The sequence below is a fragment of the Lynx rufus genome, unplaced genomic scaffold, assembly GCF_022079265.1.
Source record: "Lynx rufus isolate CCGP_SWC_20201006 ecotype Redwood Valley unplaced genomic scaffold, mLynRuf1.p SCAF_4, whole genome shotgun sequence".
Lineage (NCBI taxonomy): Eukaryota > Metazoa > Chordata > Mammalia > Carnivora > Felidae > Lynx > Lynx rufus.
The window spans coordinates 154,239,724-154,260,336 of NW_025814856.1; the positions used below are offsets into that span (position 1 = coordinate 154,239,724).

At 41.0% G+C, this 20,613-nt stretch overlaps 1 protein-coding gene across 1 annotated transcript in view; it reads right to left on the bottom strand.

The window, feature by feature from the left end:
• The window catches only part of SVOPL (SVOP like), a 67,413-nt gene that overhangs the window by 26,688 nt on the left and 20,112 nt on the right, over positions 1-20,613 (bottom strand). Inside the window, exons 7-9 of the mRNA XM_047097610.1 lie at positions 20,182-20,307; positions 17,573-17,701; positions 6,753-6,826 (exon numbers count right to left, since the gene is read on the bottom strand). Coding sequence (XP_046953566.1) covers positions 6,753-6,826; positions 17,573-17,701; positions 20,182-20,307 — 329 coding nt within the window. The remainder of the gene's footprint in view (positions 1-6,752; positions 6,827-17,572; positions 17,702-20,181; positions 20,308-20,613) is intronic.

Consider the following 20,613-nt stretch of genomic DNA (forward strand, 5'->3'; position numbering starts at 1 on the left):
CTAGAAAGGACCAGAGAACATGACCAGAAACTCCAACTCTACAGTCAACACAATGGCAATAAATTCATATCTTTCAGTACTCATTCTAAATGTCAATGGACTAAATGCTCCAATCAAAAGACATAAGGTAACAGAATCAATAAGAAAACAAGATCCATCTATATCTTGTTTACAAGAGACCCGTTTTAGACCTAAAGACGCCTTCATACTGAAAGTAAGGGTATGGAGAAATATCTATTATGCTAATGGTCACCAAAAGAAAGCCAGAGTAGCCATACTTATATCAGACAATTTATATTTTAAAATAAAGACTGTAACAAGAGACGAAGGACATTATTTCATAATTAAGGGGTCTATCCACCAAGAAGATCTAAAAATTGTAAATATTTATGCCCCCAATGTGAAACACCCAAAAACAGAAATCAATTATTTACAAATATAAAGAATTGGCAACAATACCATAATAGTAGGGGACTTCAACTTGCCACTTACAGCAATGGACAGATCATCTAAGCAGAAAATCAACAAGAAACAATGGCTTTGAATGACACACTGGACCAGGTGGTCTTAACAGATATATTCAGAACATTTCATCCTAAAGCAGCTGAATATACATTCTTCTCAAGTGCACATGGAACATTCTCCAGAATAGATCACATACTGGGACACAAATCAGCCCTCAATAAGTACAAAAAGATTGAGATCACACTGTACATATTTTCAGACCACAATGCTATGAAACTCAAAATCAACCACAAGAAAAAATTTGGAAAGACAACAAATACTTGGAGATTAGAGAACATCCTACTAAAGAATGAATGGTCTAACCAAGAAGTTAAATAGGAAATTAAAAAGCACATGGAAGCCAATGAAAATGATACTACTACAGTCAAAAACCTCTGGGACACAGCAAAGGCGGTCATAAGAGGGAAGTATATAGCAATCCTGGCCTTCCTAAGGAAGAAAGGTCTCGGATGCCCAACCTAATCTTATACCTTAAAAACTGGCAAAAGAACAGCAAATAAAACCCAAAACCAGAGGAGACAGGGAATAATAAAGAATAGCAAGGAAATCAATGCTATGGAAACCAAAAAACAAGTAGAACAGATCAATGAAACTAGGAGCTGGTTCTTTGAAAGAATTAACAAAATTGATAAACCCCTAGCCAGTGTGATCAAAAAGAAAAAGGAAAGGACCCAAATAAATAAAATCAAGAATGAAAGAGGAAAGCTCACAATCAACACTACAGAAATACAAACAATAATAAGAGAATATCATGAGCAACTATATGCCAATAAACTAGGCAACCTGGAAAAAATGCACAAATATCTAGAAACATATAAACTACCAAAACTGAAATAGGAAGAAATAGAAAATTTGAACAGATCCATAACCACTAAAGAAACTGAATTAGTAATTCAAAATCTCCCAAAAAACAAGAGTCTGGAGCTGGATGGCCTTCCAGGGGAATTCTATCAAATATTTAAAGAAGAGTTAACACCTATTCTTTTCAAGTTGTTCCCAAAAATAGAAATGGAAGGAAAACTTCCAAACTCATTCTATGAGGCCAGCATTACCTTGATTCCAAAACCAGACAAAGACCCCACTATAGAGAACTACAGACCAATTTCTCTGATGAACATGGATGCAAAAATCCTCAACAAGATACTAGCCAACCAGATCCAACAATACATTATTTTTTTTTCAACATTTATTTATTTTTGGGACAGAGAGAGACAGAGCATGAACGGGGGAGGGGCAGAGAGAGAGGGAGACACAGAATTGGAAGCAAGCTCCAGGCTCTGAGCCATCAGCCCAGAGCCTGACGCGGGGCTCGAACTCACGGACCGCGAGATCGTGACCTGGCTGAAGTCGGACGCTTAACCGACTGCGCCACCCAGGCGCCCCCAACAATACATTAAAAGCATTATTCACTATTGTAAGTGGGATTTATACCTGGGAGGCAGAGCTGGTTCACTATCCACAAATCAATCAATGTGATACATCACATTAATAAAAGAAAGGGCCAGAACCACATGATCCTCTCAATAGATGCAGAGAAAGCATTTGACAAAATACAGCATCCTTTCTTGATTAAAAACCCTCAAGAAAGTAGGGATATAAGGAACATTCCTGAAGATCATAAAAGTCATATACGAAAGATCCACTGCTAATATCATCCTCAATGGGGAAAAACTGAGAGCTTTTCCACTATGGTCAGGATCACGACAGGGATGTCTACTCTCACCACTGTTATTCAACATAGTATTGGAAGTCTTAGCCTCAGCAATCAGACAACACAAATGAATAAAAGGCATCCAAATCAGCCAAGGAGGATGTCAAACTTTTAGTCTTTGCAGACAACATGATGCTCTATATGGAAAACAAAAGATTCCACAATAAAACTGCTAGAACTGATCTATGAATTCAGCAAAGTTGAAGGATATAAAAATCAATGCACAGAAATCAGTTGCATTTCTATGCACCCATAATGTAGAAGAAAGGGAAATCAAGGAATCGATCCCATTTACAATTGCACCAAAACCAATAAAATACCTAGGAACAAACCTAACCAAAGAGGTGAAAAATCTATACACTGACAACTATAGAAAGCTTATGAAAGAAATTGAAGAAGACACACAAAAAAAATGGAAAACATTCCGTGCTCATGGATTAGAAGAACAAATGTTGTTAAAATGTCGGTACTACCCAAAGCAATCTACATATTCAATGCAATCCTATCAAAATAACACCATCATCTTTCACAGAACTAGAACAAACAAGTCCAAAATTTGCATAGAACCAGAAAAGATCCCAAATAGCCAAAGCAATCCTGAAAAAGAAAACTGAAACTGGAGGCATCACAATTCCAGACTTTAAGATGTATTAGAAAGCTGTAATCATCAAGGCAGTATGGTACTGGAACAAAAACAGACACTCAGACCAATGGAACAGAATAGAGAACCCAGAAATGGACCCACAAACATATGGCCAACTAATCTTTGACAAAGCAGGAAAGAATATCCAACGGAATAAAGACAGTCTCTTCAGCAAATGAGGCTGGGAAAACTGGACAGTGACATGCAGAAGACTGAACCTGAACCACTTGTTTACACCATACACAAAAATAAACTCAAAACAGATGAAAGACCTAACTGTAAGACGGGAAGCCATCAATATCCCAGAGGAGAAGGGGCGCCTGGGTGGCGCAGTCGGTTAAGCGTCCGACTTCAGCCAGGTCACGATCTCGCGGTCCGTGAGTTCGAGCCCCGCGTCAGGCTCTGGGCTGATGGCTCGGAGTCTGGAGCCTGTTTCCGATTCTGTGTCTCCCTCTCTCTGCCCCTCCCCCGTTCATGCTCTGTCTCTCTCTGTCCCAAAAATAAATAAACGTTGAAAAAAAAAAAAATTAAAAAAAAAAAAAATATCCCAGAGGAGAAAGCAGGCCTCAGCCGCAGCAATTTTGACCTCAGCCGCAGCAACTTCTTACTCAACATGTCTCCAGAGGCAAGGGAAACAAAAGCAAAAATAAGCTATAGAGACTTCATCAAGATAAAAAGCTCTGTACAGTGAAGGAAACAATCAGTAAAACTAAAAGGCAACCGACAGACTAGGAGAAGATATTTGCAAATGGTATATTAGATAAAGGGTTAGTATCCAAAATCTATAAAGAGCTTATCAAACTCAACACCCAAAATACAAACAATCCAGTGAAGAAATAGGCAAAAGACATCAATAGACATTTTCCAAAGAAGACATCCAGATGGCAAACAGACACGTGAAAAAATGCTCAACATCACTCATTATCAGGGAAATAAAATAAAAACCACAATGAGATACCACCTCACACCTGTCAGAATGGCTAAAATTAACAACTCAGGCAGCGAGAGATATTGGTGAAGATGCAGAAAAATAGGAACCCTTTTACACTGCTGGTGGGAATGCAAACTGGTACAGCCACTCTGGAAAACAGTATGGAGGTTCCTCAAAAAATTAAAAATAGAACTACCCTGTGACCCAGGAATTGCACTACTGGGTATTTATCCAAATGATACAGGTGTGCTGTTTCAAAGGGGCACACGCACCCTAATGTTTATAGCAGTGCTATCAACAATAGCTAAAGTATGGAAAGAGCCCAAATGTTCATCAATGGATGAATAAAGATGTCATACACACACACACACACACACACACACACACACACACACACACACAATGGAATATTACTCAGCAATCAAAAAGAATGAAATCTTGCCATTTGCCATTTGCAACAACATGGATTGAACTAGAGGGTATTGTGCTAAGCGAAATTAGTCAGAGAAAAGACATGTATCATATGACTTCACTTATATGTGCAATTTAAGATATAAAACAGATGAACATAAGGAAAGCAAAAATAATACAATGGAGGGGGACAAAACATAAGAGACTCTTAACTAGAGAGAACACACTGAGGGTTGCTAGAGGGGTTGGGGGTCAAGGGGTGGGCTAAATGGGTAAGGGGCATTAAGGAAGACACTTGTTGGCATGAGCACTGGGTGTTATATGTAGGGGATGAATCACTGGATTCTAGTCCTGAAATCATTATTCCACTAAATGCTAACTAACTTGGATATAAATTTTAAAAATAAATAAATAAATAAAACTCAAGTGATTGGATTGGGCTCACTTGCTTAATCCAGGATACTCTCCCTATTTTAAGGCCCATAACCTTATTTACATCTATGCAGTCCTTTCACATGAGCACCCAAATTAGTGTGTGATTAAATCAATGGAAGCTGGTAATCTTGGGGTTCATCTTTAGAATCCTGCCTATCCCCAAGTGTCTTTAGCAGGCCATGAGAGGAGAACAGAAGGGTTTTGCTTTTGCTTTATGTTTTCTTCCTGTCTTTATTCTGTCTATTCTTTAATTAATATTTTTGTTGAGATATAGAGTTATATAAAAGTTCATGTATCAAAGTCAGGAAAAAGGAATAGTATCAGCCTCTCAGAAACTCCCCTTTTGCTCCTCTCAGTTTTACAGAAATTGTTGCAAAAGTCAGCTGTAAAAGACACATATAGGGAAAACCAGGGGAAATCACAAATGTTCTGGGTATTGGCTGATCTTAATCAGATGACTGTTCATCTCTGTCATCGGTTGATTGTAGAATTGGAGTCATCTAAGAAAAGGCCCTCAAGTAATTGAGAGTCTTAAAGTATCTGGGGTTGAAATGTCATGAAGCCTGGGCTTTCTTGAAAATATGTCAGCACAGGAAAACAGCTGAAGCAATAATGAGTGACTATCAATGACTGTCAGATCTGGGTGACGGGTCAGTTTCAGGTCATCACAGTATCCTGTACTTTTGTGTGAATTTGAAAATTTTCATAATGAAATATAAAAAAACACCCCACAAGTAATTATAATACTCTCCCTTGTTATTCAAGTAGCTTGAGTTCAATTTCCAAATATTAAGAATATTTTAAAACTTAACATCTTAGGAGGTGACATACGAACCTATTAATAATTATTACATCCGGGAAAAGCAGATAGACAGACAACCACTTTTCTGGATTGAAACACTATAGATTAGTTTTGTCTGCTTTCTCTATTTATATAAATGGAATTGCATAATACATACCTGTGTGTCTGGCTTCTTTTGCTCGTTATGACATTTGTAAGATTCAGCGATGCTGAATGGAGATAACTAGTTATCTCCTTTCCATTCCTGTATAGCTTTCCAGTTTATGAATGTAACACTATTTATCCATTATACTGTTAATGGAATTGTGAGCTGTTTAGAGTTTGGGGCTGTGGCAAATAAAATAATTCTATGGACATTCATGTAAAAATATATTGTGGTAAACATATGTATGCATTTCCGCTAGGTGGAAACATATGCGTGGACTTACCGAGCTGTAGGCTGTGCTTATTTTCAACTGTGATAAATACCTCTAGACGGTTGCCCAAAGTGGTTTTAACTTGAACTTCAGTCAACAGCGTGTGACTCCACTTACTTTATATTCTTCCTAACACTTGGTGTAGTCAATCTGTTCAATTTTAGCCATTCCAGTGGATATGTAACAGTGTCATTGGTTTTAATTTGCATTTCCCTGGTGACTTTCAGGTTGAGCATATTTTCATATGTTTATTTAATACAATTTTGGTCAAATGCCTATTCAAGTCTCTTGTTGAGATAGAGGGTAACATTTCTCTACTGCGTTGTGTATCTTTTTCTTGTCCAGTTTTGTAATTTTTGAGATATTTATAATACGTATATGGATTTATTTGGTACATATTTTAGAAATTTTTTCACCCAGTTGGTGACCTACTTTTCAGATTGTTCATATCTCACAGCACAGAGCTCCTAATTTAATGTAGTAGCACTTTTTGTATCTTGTTTAGAAAATCTTTCTGGACCCAAGGTTATGGCTACAGAGATGTGAAGTACAAAGAAAGCTGCCATAGACTATTCCATCGAATTTGATTATTGGTGACTCCAAAGGATCCCTTTCCATCATGTGGTGAGGAAAAAACCCAGACTACAAAAGTTTAGAACGTGAGCTCATATGAAAAATAAAACACTGGTCATGGACAATTTCTTTCTCCTTTAAAAAAAATTGGTTCATTTACTTATTGGTTTGTTGGTGGTGGTGGTGGAAAGATAAGACATTGCTGGAGTCAGCCTGTGGTTTTTCTGTCCAGTGGCACAGAGTGGATTTACTTAAGTCAGCTTTGTGTTTATTGAGAAGTCATTTTGAAATAATTACACTCTTACCATATGACCCAGATCTGTAATGTGGTCCGTAAATATTTAGCATCCAATAGGTCTGCAAATCTTCCTCTTTTTTCCTGGGGTAGTGAAAAGGGACAGGGAGATTAGATTTAGTGGCTTAAGGACTGGCAAAGCTTTCTCTAGTATTTTGGAGAACAGAAAATAAGAACAGCTTGGGAATGTGGTGGGGCGAGAGAACCACTCAACTCCCAGGAGTGCACCTCACCAGGCCCACAGATCATTGCTTCTGCATGTTCATCTCAGCCAGTCAGTCTTTGCATGCTTTTTTTAAGTTCTTTTTGAACTTCTACAAATGTTTATTTATTTTTGAGAGAGAGAGAGAGCAACAGAGCGCAGTGGGGGAGGGGTAGAGAGAGAGGGAGACACAGAATCCAAAGCAGGCTCCACACTCTAAGCTGTCAGCACAGAGCCCGCTGTGGGGCTCAAACTCATGGATGGTGAGATCGTGACCCAAGCTGAAGTCAGACACTTAATGAACTGAGCCACCCAGGCACCTCTGCATGCTTTTTATTATCACTGACAAGGACCAACCCATTGAATTGAAGACTCTAACCCTTTTTCTCTTCCTCTTCTCACCAGTGCTGGTGAATGGTGGAGCTGAGCATGGAAAATAGGATACATGAAAAGTATAATTGTAAAGCTGATTGGAGATGCTTTTTTTATATGTTTGTTTATTTTGAGAGAAAGGAGAGTGAGCAGGAGAGGGGCAGAGAGAGAGAGAGAGAGAAAGAGAGAATCCCAAGCAGGCTCCATGCTGTCAGTGCAGAGCCCTACATGGGTCTTGAACTCATGAAACTGTGAGATCATGACCTGAGCAGAAACCAAGAGTCAAACGCTAAACCCGCTGAGCCACTCAGGCACCCCTGGTGGAAGATTCTTTTAAACTTCATAGTGAAATGAAAAATAGTATTATTTTTCATAGCAAGAGAATTGTGTAAGGAAAAACTGGCATACATGTGGAAAAAGGATAGAATGTCTGATTTCTTTTTGTGTCTTTAGGGTGATTCGCAGAAGTCTTATCCATAGTCAGTGCTAATTAAATATTTTGAATAAAAATAAACAAAGATGGGTTATATATGATTGGGCAGTGGTGGATTGTTATTTAAAGCTAGGAGAGTGTTATGCTAAGTGAAATAAGTCATACAGAGAAAGACAGATACCATATGTTTTCACTCCTATGTGGATCCTGAGAAACTTAACAGAAACCCATGGGGGAGGGGAAGGAAAAAAAAAAAAAGAAGTTAGAGTGAGAGAGAGCCAAAGCATAAGAGACTCTTAAAAACTGAGAACAAACTGAAGGTTGATGGGGGGTGGGAGGGAGGGGAGGGTGGGTGATGGGTATTGAGGAGGGTGACTGTTGGGATGAGCACTGGGTGTTGTATGGAAACCAATTTGACAATAAATTTCATATTTAAAAAATTAAATAAATAAAGCTAGGAATGCTTCAAAGGGTGCTCTGTTGAAAACCAACTATTCTTTTTCACGAATAGACCTGAAATTACAGGTCCCCTCTGGCGAGACCAGCAGTAAACCAGGCATCCTGGATTTTGTTGTCACAGAAAGTTCCAGTTTGAAGGAGCTTGCTCCGGGAACTTTTTAAAAAAGTAACCTCCATGCCCACCATGGGGTTCCAGCTTACAACCCCTAGATCAAGAGCCAGCCAGGGACACTGCTGTTCCAGTGACTTTTAGGCTCAGCTCCTAGAGGTCACTGTGGAAACAGGGGAGCAACTGACAGTCCTCTTTCATCTGCTTTACATGTTGGGGCTCTGGCTACTTATCACTGGAAAACCTCTGAACTAGTCCTAGCCTTCCATTTTTCCAATACAGAAAATGTGGCCCAGAAAGGGTAAGTGACTTGCCCCGGGTCCCAGAGCTGGTGGGCAGCAGAGCCAGCCTGCTATCCAGGTCTTCTAAGTACTAGTCCTGACTCTTGCCCATCTACCTTTCTGACATGCCCCCTTGAGTTTATGTGTGACTATGGTCCCCTCAACTTCCCGAGTGTAACCGGAGATTCAGAATGCTGAGTCTGCAATGAATCATAATGAATTACAAGTTGCATTCACATAAATTATTTGGCCATGAACCTTTGACTACAAGCCAAATTGGTGGACTCACTCATCTCATCTGTGGTGTGGCTCTTCCTTAGCCAGTGCCCGGAGGTTTTCATCTCCATGTCTGTGCCATGAAGCTGCACAGGCTGGTCTGCCCATACCATCTCGTCCAGCCTCCTCCGCATGGCATTCTGACGACAGCTGGTGTGACCAAATCCACTGCACATTCCTGCCTCTGGTCTTGACTCACACCATTCCTCCTCTTTCATCCCCTGAGGCTGCCTCTCCTTTCAGGGTTTGACTTTTGCCGCAGCGATCCCCTCAAGAGGGCTCAACTGCCCTGGCTCCTGGTCACCTCTCTGCTCCAATCCTATACGCTGTTGCCTATGCCACTCACCTGGTTCTAACATCTGACTGTTCTGTGGGTGATTCTTTGCTGTGTGAGCCTCATCTCACCAAGCAGAGTGTAAGAGACTTGAAGGCAGGGTCAATGACTTTTAGCTCTGTATCCGGGTGCCTCGCACAAGAGACAATGGCAGAGATGGACAAGACCCTCTGATGGGCATGTGGATGGAAGCTGCACGCTGAAGGCGAGAGAAGGAAAGCAGGAGGAAGAGGAAAGGAAGGGGGAGAAAGGAGAAGGATGTAAGAGGCAGGGGTGGGGAGGATGTGGAATGTGGAGAGAAGATGGAGACCAGAGAGGGGCGGAGGAGGGAGCGTAGTTGTTATGGGAATTGAGTCTCTCCAACTTAGTAATTTAGTACAGTAACAATACTGTGTAATATATTTGACACTTGTTAAGAGAGTAGCTCTTACATGCTCTCACCACAAAAAAAGAAAGGGTAATTACGTGATATGACAGAAGTGTTCACTAACTCTATGGCAGCTAACATTTTGAGATATATAAGTGTACCAAATCAATACACTGTGCACCTTAAGCTTATACAATTACATCTCAATAAAGCTGGGAGAGGAAAAAACAAAAGAATAGGCTCTCCAACCGCCATGCCAGCCCTGGTAAGAACCCACAACTTTTCTCCATATCACTGGTGTCCCTGCTTTGTGTCATTCCCCACCTCTCTGGTGATGCCTTTTGCTCTGTCATATGTCCAGCATCCTTGTATTCTGTCTTTCCTCCTATTCAAGTCTGCGCTTAGCCATGGATCTAAGGATGCAAAGGCTGATTGATAAAGGTCACAGGAAGCCTTAAATACTGGGATGAGGATTCTGGACTTCACTCATAGTCAGGGACTGTGAGGGGAGGAGGTGGGAGGCACTGAAGGCTCCTGAGCAGCAGGGGTGGTATTCACATTTAAAGACAATTTGTCTGACAGTGTTGTGCTAGATGAAATCACGGAGCATGGGGCAAGGAGGTAGCTGTGTGAAAGAAAGAGACTAGAGTAAAAGCCACCGTTTTAGAAGAACCAATGGGATTGGCAGCCGATCATTCTTGGTTGTGCAGAGGCTTACAATGAGTCAAAGGAAACCCCACAGAGAGATGAGCATTAATGAACACCTGTTTCAGGCCGCAATGTGAAATACTGTGTAATTCCCCTTATATGAAATAGAGGATAGACAAATTCCTAGAATCAGAAAGCAGAAGTTACCAGAAGTTTGGGGTAGATAGGCGTGAGGAGTTATCGCCTCATAGAGTATCTGTTCAGGATGACGACAAAATCCTGAATGTACTTAATGCCACTGAACTTTATGCTTCAAAATGATGACACACACAAATGGAAAAATATTCCATGCTCATGCATCGGGAGAAAAAATATTGTGAAAATGTCCATATTACCAAAAGCAATCTACAGATTTACTACAATCCCTAGCAAAATATCGACAACATTTTTCAAAGAACTAGAACAAATAATACTAAAATTTGTATGGGACCACAAGAAACCCCTGAATAGTCAAACCAATCTTGAAAAGGAGGAACAAAACCAGAGGCATCACAATCCCAGATTTCAAGATGTCCTACAAAGCTATAGTAATCAAAACAGTATGGTGCTGGCACAAAAACAGACAAAAAGATCAATGAAACAGAGAGCCCAGAAATAAACTCACAATTGTATGTTCCAATTAATCTTCAACAAAGGAGGCAAGAGTATGCAATGGGAAAAAGGCAGTCTCTTCAACAAATGCTGCTGGGAAAAATGAACAGCTACATGCAAAACAATGAAACTGGACTACTTTCTTACACCATATACAAAAATAAGCTCAAAATGGATTAAAGACCTAACTGTGAGACCTGAAACCATAAAAGTCCTAGAAGAGAGCACAGGCAATAATTTCTCTGACGGTGACATAGCAGCATTTTTCAAGACATGTCTTCTGAGGCAAGGGAAACAAAAGCAAATATAAACTTTGGGACCTCATCAAAATACAAAACATCTGCACAGCGAAGGAAACAATCAACAAAACTAAAAGACAACCTACTGAATGGGAGAAGATATTCACAAATGACATATCCAATAAGGGGTTAGTATCCAAAATACATAAACCATTTATGCAACTCAACACCAAAAAAAAAAACCCTAAAAAATCCAATTTAAAAAACAACAGAATACATGAACAGACATTTCTTCAAAGAAGACACCCAGATGGCCAACAGATACAAGAAAAGATGCTCAACATCACTCACCATCAGGGAAATGCAAATCAAAACCACAATGAGATATATCCTCACTATAGTTAATTTTGAGTAACATCAAAAACACAAGAAACAGAGTGTTTCTTGTGAGCCTGGGTGGCTCAGTATGTTAAGTGTCCAACTCTTGGTTTCAGCTCAGGTCATGATCTCACAGTCATTGGATCAAGCCCTGTATCTTGGGATTCTCTCTCTCTCTCTCTCTCTCTCTCTTTCTCTCTCTCTCCCTATCTCTCTGCCCCTTCCCCACTCACAAATGTGCAGGCACTCACTCTCTCTCTCAGAATAAATAAACATTTTTTAAAAACTACAAGAAACAACAAGTGTTGGTGAGAATATGGAGGAAAGCGAACGCTCTAGCACTGTTAGTGGGAATGCAAACTGGTGCAGTCACTATAGAAAACAGTATTAAGATTCCTCAAAAAATTAAAAATAGAATTACCACATGATCCAGCAATCACATCACTAGGTCTTTACGCAAAGAATACCAAAACGCTAATTTGAAAAGATATGTGCACCCTTATGTTTACTGTGGCATTGTTTACAAAAGCCAAATTATAGAAGCAACCCAAGTGTCCATCCATAGATGAATGGATAAGGAAAAGGTGGTGTATGAGTACAGTGGAATAATACTCAGCCATCAAAAGAGTGAATCTTCCCATTTGCAATGACATGGGTACATCTAGAGGGTATAATGTTAAGAGGAACAAGTCAGAGAAAGACAGTATCACATGACTTCACTCATATGTGGCATTTAAGAAACAAAACAAATGAACAAAGAAAAAAAGAGACAAAATAACGGATTCTTAATTATAGAGAAAAAACTGATGGTTACCAGAGGGGAGGTTTGTGGGGAGATGGGTGAAATAGGTGAAGGAAATTAAGAGTGCACTTATCATGATGAGAAACGAGCAATGTATAAAATTGTTGAGTCACTATACTGTATATCTAAAAGTAACACAACACTGTACATTAATTATACTAGAATTAAAACTTTTAAAAAACCTTGCCTGGAAAAAAAAAGATTACAGTTGACGCTTGAAAAATGTGGATCTGAACCATGCAGGCCCACTTAAATGTGGATTTGTTTTTAATAAATACAACACAGTACTATAAATGTGTGTATAAATGTATGTATGAATGTTTCCTTATGACTTTTTTTTTTTTTTTTTTAGAGAGACAGCAGGGGAGAGAGCAGAGGGAAAGAGAGAATCTCAAGCAGGTTCCATGCTCAGTGCAGAGACTGATGCGGGGCTCTATCCCACAACTCTGGGGATCATGACCTGAGGGGAATTCAAGAGTTGGACACTCAACTAACTGAGCCACCCAGGCACCCCATCTCTTCCTTATGATTTTCTTAATTACATTTTCTTTTCTCTAGCTTACTTTATTGTAAGAACACAGTATATAATACATATTACATACAAAATCTATGTTAATCAACTGGTTATGTTATCAGTAAGGCCTCTGGTCAATAACAGGCTATTAGTAAAGTTTTTGAGGCGTCAAAAGTTACTCATAGATTTTTAACTCCACAGTGCCCCTAACCCTTGTGTTGTTCAAAAGTCAACTATGCTCACCTTAGAATCTTGGATTCTTCACTTTTCTGAGGTCAGTTTCTTTTTTTTTTTTTAATGTTTATTTATTTTTGAGAGAGGGAGAGAGACAGAGTGTGAGCAGGGAGGGGCAGAGAGAGAGACACAGAATCTGAAGAAGGCTCCAGGCTCCAAGCCATCAGCACACAGCCTGACACAGGGCTGGAACTCACGAGCTGTGAAATCACTACCTGAGCCAAAGTCAGCCACCCAACCGAGCCACCCAGGTCCCCCTTCTGAGGTCAGTTTCTTAATTTGACAAATAAAAGTAATAATATTTGCCTACCTCATAGGGATTTTCTCTAAGTATCAAATAAAAAATGTGTGTGTGTGTGTGTGTGTGTGTGTGTGTGTGTGTGTGTAAAGAGAAAAAAGGGTGCCTGGGTGGCTCAGTTGGTTAAGGGTCCAACTCTTGATTTCAGCTCAGGTCATGATCTCAGGGTTGTGAGATCCAGCCCTGCATCAGGCTCTGTGCCCAGCATGGAGCCTGCTTGAGATTCTCTCTCACACTTTCTCTGCCTTACCCTTGCTCATGTGCATGTGCGCACACTCTCTCTCTCTCTCTCTCTCTCTCTCTCTCTCTCTCTCTCTCTCAAAAAATAAATAAATAAATAAAATAAATAATAAATAAAAATAAAAATAAAGAGAACAAAGAATAGAGATAAAAAACATATGAGAACTTTCCCCTCAGGAAATTCAGTCTTCTGGTAAGAGTCTTTTTTGTTTTGTTTTTTGTTTTTTAATGTTGCTGAGGAATATAAAAAGACTCGAATAGTGGGAACATATACTTTTATCAAAACAAGAATTTTTAATACTATAAAGGTATCAATTCTCTTTACGTATTAACTAATATTTTCAACACCATCCCAATTAAACTTTTAAAAAATGTCTATTTATTTTTGAGAGAACGAGGGACAGAGCGGGAAGAGGGGAGGGGCAAAGAGAGAGAGGGAGACACAGAATCCGAAGCAGGCTCCAGGCTCTGGGCTGTCAGCACAGAGTCTGACACAGGGCTTGAACTCACAAACCGCGGGATCATGACCTGAGCTGAAGTCAGACGTTTAACTGACTGAGCCACCCAGGTGCCCCAACACCATCCCAATTAAACTCTCCTAGATTTTGGAGGGAAATTAGGAGAAGATCTTAATAAAGTGACCTCAAAGCTGTTTTAGAAAAATAGTACTCAGAAAATAATTTGGAAAATTCTGAAGAAGAATTTTGACAAGGGGGACTTACCCTACTAATACAAAAAAATACTGTTATTAAAAGCATCACATTGGACCAACAATCTCTATCCTCTTCCCAACAACATGAAATGCCCTCTTTATTACATAAGTCCCCATATATACTTGAATCTACAAATCTATCATTAGAACACAATAGAGAATTCAAAAATAGATTCAAATATACAAAGGATGAATTATTCGATAAAAATATATGAGTGTAAATGGTTAGCCATTTGGATATGACAAAGCTAGACCTGTACCATGTTTCTCATATTCAGTTAAACCCAGATAGATCCAACATTTAAATAATAAGTATGAAACCAAATAAGAAGAAGAAGGATACAAGAATGTAGGTGCAAAAACTAAGTCTGAAACCATTAAAAAAGAGAGTAGTAAAAACATTAATAAACCTAAATAGATACCTGCTTAGAAAGTAATGTCTAATTTAGGAAAACTTATAAACAACAGGAAACCAAAACATCAGACAAAAATAATTTGGAAGATGAGACTGGGGCAGATCAGAATTAATATTTTCAAGGTCCTTGTATTGTTCAGATGGCAAATAAAGATACTAAAAAACATAGGTATTGTGGGAGCACATTTTCAATATTTAAGGGCTACCTCTATAATAAAAGGAATAGAATGAATAAATTATAAGCCAGTAGAAGGAAGCACAGTGGGGAGAAAATCAAACTGAATCACTCTAGTAAAAGGTAGGAAAGGAGAAAAGGAAATATATGATCAAGAGGAAATATAAAATAAAATGACAGAAGTCCAAATATGTGAGTAATCACAATAGATGTAACTGAATCAAATTCATTGCTAAAAGACACAGAATACCAGACTGAGTGAAAAAAAAAAAAAAAGATCAGCTATATAATTAGAAGAAACAATTTTAAAGCAAAGTAACACAGAAAAGTTAAAAATGAAGTCTGGAAAAAAGATCCATCAGCAAAAATGCTAACCTAAGCTAGTTTCAATACACTAATATGAGCAAAAATAAAATGTAAGGCCCAAAGCGGTATAAAGAAGTGACATCATAATAAAATCTATCCATAAGATTAAGTCAATCATATGCTAGGAAGCACCAAGATATTCTCAAATTACATGAAGTAAACTGTCAGGCTTATAAGGAGAAATGAACAAAGCCATCATGTCATTGGCAAACTGTTAGCTCAGCTAAGCAAAATCTAGCACAAGTGTCAGATATTTATATGGCACAATTAACAACGTATAACAAAATACATACAATGAGAACACACGCTCTTTTGAGGCACACATGGAACATCAATGAAAAGTCACTATGTAGAGAACAAAAGAAAAGTCTCCAAAATTCCAAACAATTGATAACATCTTCTGACCAAAATGCAATTAAATTAGAAACAAAGAACACAAAAGAGTGTTAACAGATAACACACTGGTTAAAGAGAAGTTCATAGCAGTTACAAAATAGAAATAAAAATAAAATTACTCTCTAACAAAACTTGCCAAATGTAGCTAAATGCTTCATTAAAAATCAAAAAGACTGACAACAAATGAGCTAAGTACTGAACTCAAGAAGCTAGAAAAAACATAAAAAGCTAAAGAAGAAAACAAAGAATAGAAATTAATGAGGCCGCCAAAAAAATCAATAAAGAGAATAACAACAACACCAAAAACAAAAAACCCTTGTTCTTTGAAGTTACTATACAAACCTCTAGTAAGAGGACCAAGAAAAAAGAGAGAAGCCACAAATAAACAGCATTAAAATGGAAGAGGGGACATACATAGATTTTTGAAACTCATCAGAGAACACTGGGAACAGTGGGATTTTACATCAATAAATTTGAAAACTTAGATGAGCTGGACAATTTTCTAAAATATATATGTTGGGGCGCCTGGGTGGCGCAGTCGGTTAAGCGTCCGACTTCAGCCAGGTCACGATCTCGCGGTCCGTGAGTTCGAGCCCCGCGTCAGGCTCTGGGCGGATATCTCAGAGCCTGGAGCCTGTTTCCGATTCTGTGTCTCCCTCTCTCTCTGCCCCTCCCCCGTTCATGCTCTGTCTCTCTCTGTCCCAAAAATAAACTTTGAAAAAAAAAATTAAAAAAAAAAATAAATAAAATATATATGTTACCAAAATTGACTCAACCAAAAGCCTTAAACAAAAGTAGACTGTGACCTTTACATAAATTGAATCATACTTTTAAAAACTCCCCGTAACACCCCATCATTATCCCCACCCCTCACCTCAAAAAAAATATTAGGCATAAACTACTTTCGAGGCAAGTTTCACCAAGCACTCCAAGTTGGCTGGACAGGTGAGGGAGGTGCCATTGGTCAAACTTCCCAGAGCTTATGATTGGCCTGCCTACGGGTGGGTGGTCAGCACTGGTGTGAGAAATGATTTCAAACTGACCTTGAGAGTCCTGAAAACATTAGACTGTAAATGCCAAACTGTGTTTTAAAAAATCATTTAGGAGTGCCTGGGTGGCTCAGTCAGTTAAGCGTCCGACTTCAGCTCAGGTCATGATCTCGCGGTTTGTTGAGTTCGGGCCCTGCGTCAGGCTCTGTGCTGATGGCTCAGAGCCCGGAGCCTGTTTCAGATTCTGTGTCTCCCTCTCTCTCTGACCCTCCCCCGTTCATGCTCTGTCTCTCTGTCTCAAAAATAAATAAATGTTAAAAAAAATAATAAAAATTAAAAATCATTTAAAAAAGGGGTGCCTGGGTGGCTCAGTTGGTTAAGCATCTGACTCCTGGCAATGGCTCAGGTCATGATCTCACAGTTCATAAGTTCAAGCCCTGCATCAAGCTCTGTGCTGGCAGTGTGGAGGCTGCTTGGGATTCTCTCTGCCCTCTCTCTCTCTGCCCCTCTCCTCCTTCTCTATCAAAAATAAATAAACATTTTAAAAAATAAAAAATAAATTAAAAAGCACTACAAATCATTTAATGAGGTTTATAAGTTTGAGACCACTTACTCTTTATACCATTTTATATCATTTATAAGGCCAGCACACGAAAACGAAATTATAAAACAATCTCTCACCGATATAAACAATGATGCCAAATCATGTGACTAGCTCCACAAGGTAGATGTGACTATTCCCATTTCATTGATGAGGAAAACGAAGGCAGGGAACTTTCCAGGGCCACCAGGCTCTGAGTGGAGCTGGATTTAGTCCCAGTCTACTCTGCTCTTTTCTCTTCCCTCCAGGGCAGGGCTCCAGAGTGAAGGTCCCCTCCCCTCCACCCTTCCCCGAGGAGGTGGCTGGTGGGGGAAAGAGACCTCCCGGCTGGGAACTTACCAGGATGGGCTCCACCAGCCTCCCCTCTGGCATGACGGAGCGGTTCATCTTGGCGATGTGCTCCAGTGTGGCCAAGGCAGCCTGAGTGTTCCCAGTGGAGACATTGAAGCGAGCAGACTCAGGAATAAACTGGGCGCAGAAGGAAAGAACATCAGAGTTGCAACTGCTGGGACCCCGGGGGTTCGGCTATCACTGCTGCATACGTCATGCCGCCCCAGTTTCCAGATGGAAGATTAGCAAGCACAAAGCCACACCAACAGCAGGCAGGCATCCTGTGCATTCCAAGTGGTTCCGGAACAAATAAGGTCATCTTCTCCTTATTGGAGTTCCATCTTGATGACAGCGGGTCAGTATGGATTTGCAGCAATTCAGCTCAACCTACTTGTTAACACAAGTAAATTCTTACATTCGCTTGGGAAATAACTGCTGCCCCAGGGCCTCCACTTCTCCGTCACCCCAGCCTCTCCCCAGTAGCCCTGCGACCTCCCACATGCAACACCCCACAGCATGACTACAGCAGGGACCTCTAGCACCCATGAGGTGGAAGAATTGCTCCTGACTGGCCAGACCCTCAACCCCACTGATTGTTGAATGTCTTGAACACGACACCCAGAAAACGGTACAGGCCTCTATGGAAGCTGGGACCTTGAAAATCACCTTGGACCACTTCCTGCCCCTCATGCCTCACAACCAGTCAAGGCCAGCTGGTTCTTCCTGAGAAAAGCACCTCCCCCAGCAGCACCCTGCTCCCCACCTGGTGGCCAGGAGCCAGTGGGCAGGGCAGCTCCTCCTCATCGCCCACCAGGATTATTCTGACTGCTTTCCTGGCCTCTTCTGTGTTCCCTCCCATCCAGGCCCCATGGAGCCATGAGCCAGCTTCCCAGCACCCCTCATCCCAGCCTGCCTGCTCTTCCCCAAACGTGTCCCGCATTTCACGCCTTCATGACTGGGCTGATGCAGCAGTCCTGCCAAAATGCCCTTTCCCCACTGTCCGGGGATCCCAATGCAGGCCGTTCCATCCCACAAGGCCAAATTCAAGAGCACCACCCCACTGGAACAAACCACTCTCTCCCCTGCACAGCCACAGAAGGAAAGCTGTTATGGCGCCTACCGAGTCTCACTGGTACTACCAGCTTTTACATTCATATCTATGGAGCCTGCTTCAGATTCTGTGTCTCCCTCTCTCTCTGCTCCTCCCCTGCTCATGATCTGTCTCTGTCTCTATCTCTTTCAAGAGTAAATAAACATTAAAGAAAATTTTTTAAAAACTGTATCAATTGTCCAATTATAGTTTTCAGGTGTCTAGATTTGGAAACAACTCACATAGGACAGACCTCGGGTTGTAGTTGATCCTAAGCCCAGCAGTACCCAGCTGTGGGAGGCAGTTGGCTAAGAAGCCGCACAGTCGGCCTACACCAAGCAAGGCAGATGGGCTGCTCATGGGAAGCACCAAGCCCGCTAAACCCTTGGGCCCAGGCACCTGCAGGTCTTTGGGGGGACATCAAGCCACAGTTCAGTGCAGAGAGCACCCTGACCACCTGGCTCATCCAGAAAAAAAAAAATGGACAGGGATCTGGGAGCAGGTGTCATGGGAAAGAGTTGAAGGTAATGGTACTGTTTAATTCAGAGAAGGAAAGCTTTGGTTAGGCTAGTTCTTAAGTATTTGGAAGAATACTGTGTAGACGACACTCCTCTGGTTTTTCACAGAGAAGTGCTAAGACCGCAGGTAAATTCATAAGGGAGGAAGGGGTCCTCTCAACAGAACAAAGAACTTCCTAAGAACTGGGACTGACTGCAGTTGGAACATACTGAAGGAGTCTGTAAAGTCTAAAGTCTAAAACTTCTCAGGGTGGCTCAGGTGATAAGTGTCCCACTTCAGTTCAGGTCATGATCTTACAGTTTGTGAGTTGAAGCCCAGCATCGGGCTCTGTGCTGACAGCTCAGAGCCTGGAGCCTGTCTCAGATTCTGTGTTTCCCTCTCTCTCTGCCCCCTACCCTTCTAGTGTGTTCTCTCTCTCTCTCTCTCTCTCTCTCTCTCTCTCTCTCTCAAAATAAACACATAAATAAAAATTAAAATGCCCCAAACTTGAAGTATTCCAGCAAAGCTGCAAATATTCTGGCAGAGACAGGATGTGTACTTTGGGCTGGGGTATGAAACAAATGCCCTTTGAGCACCCTTCTGAAATCTGAAACTCTTTGATTCCACAGTGTTAGGTGACAAACACACAAAATACATCCCAGTTCCACTGAGTGGCCAACCTCAACTTTGAACAACGAACATAGTTCAACGGAACCTAAGGAAGATGGTGATTCTGCACATTAGTGGGAGAGCAGAAGGACAAACCAGCTGGCCTGCAGTGGCCTGAGAATGCGTACAAGGCATCCAACTACCTGCTCTAAAGCTTAGAGAGGGGTCAGACCAAATAGGGCGGAGTTATCAGACGAAACGTTCAGTAATGAACAATCATAATGCAGGATACAGGAGGGGAGGGATGAAGTGGACTGAGACAGTTTTGAGCAAAGGGAAGACGCAGGTATGAGGTAGGTACTTGTGGGGACACTGGCCCAGCTGGAGGGGAGGACCAGAGGGAGGCTGTGAACATCCTCACCTTGAAGGCCAAGATGAGGATAATGCCAGGAATAGAGGCGATGCGGATGAGCCACCGCCACCCGATGGTGGGGATGACCACAGAGGCCAGGCCGATGATAAGCAGGGAGCCAGCCAGCCAGAAAACCTGGGGAGAGAAGGGGCACCTGAGTGGCTCAGTCGGTGAAGCGTCCAACTTTGGTTCAGGTCACGATCTTATGGGTCATGAGTTCAAGCCCCACGTGGGGCTCTGTGCTGACAGCTCAGAGCCTGGAGCCTGCTTCGGATTCTGTGTCTCCCTCTCTCTCTGCCCCTCCCCAACTAGCAGTTTGTTTCTCTCTGTCTCTCAAAAATGAATAAGGGTAAGGAAAAGAAAAGAAGAGAAGAGAAGAGAAGAGAAGAGAAGAGAAGAGAAGAGAAGAGAAGAGAAGAGAAAAGAAAAGAAAACCTGGGG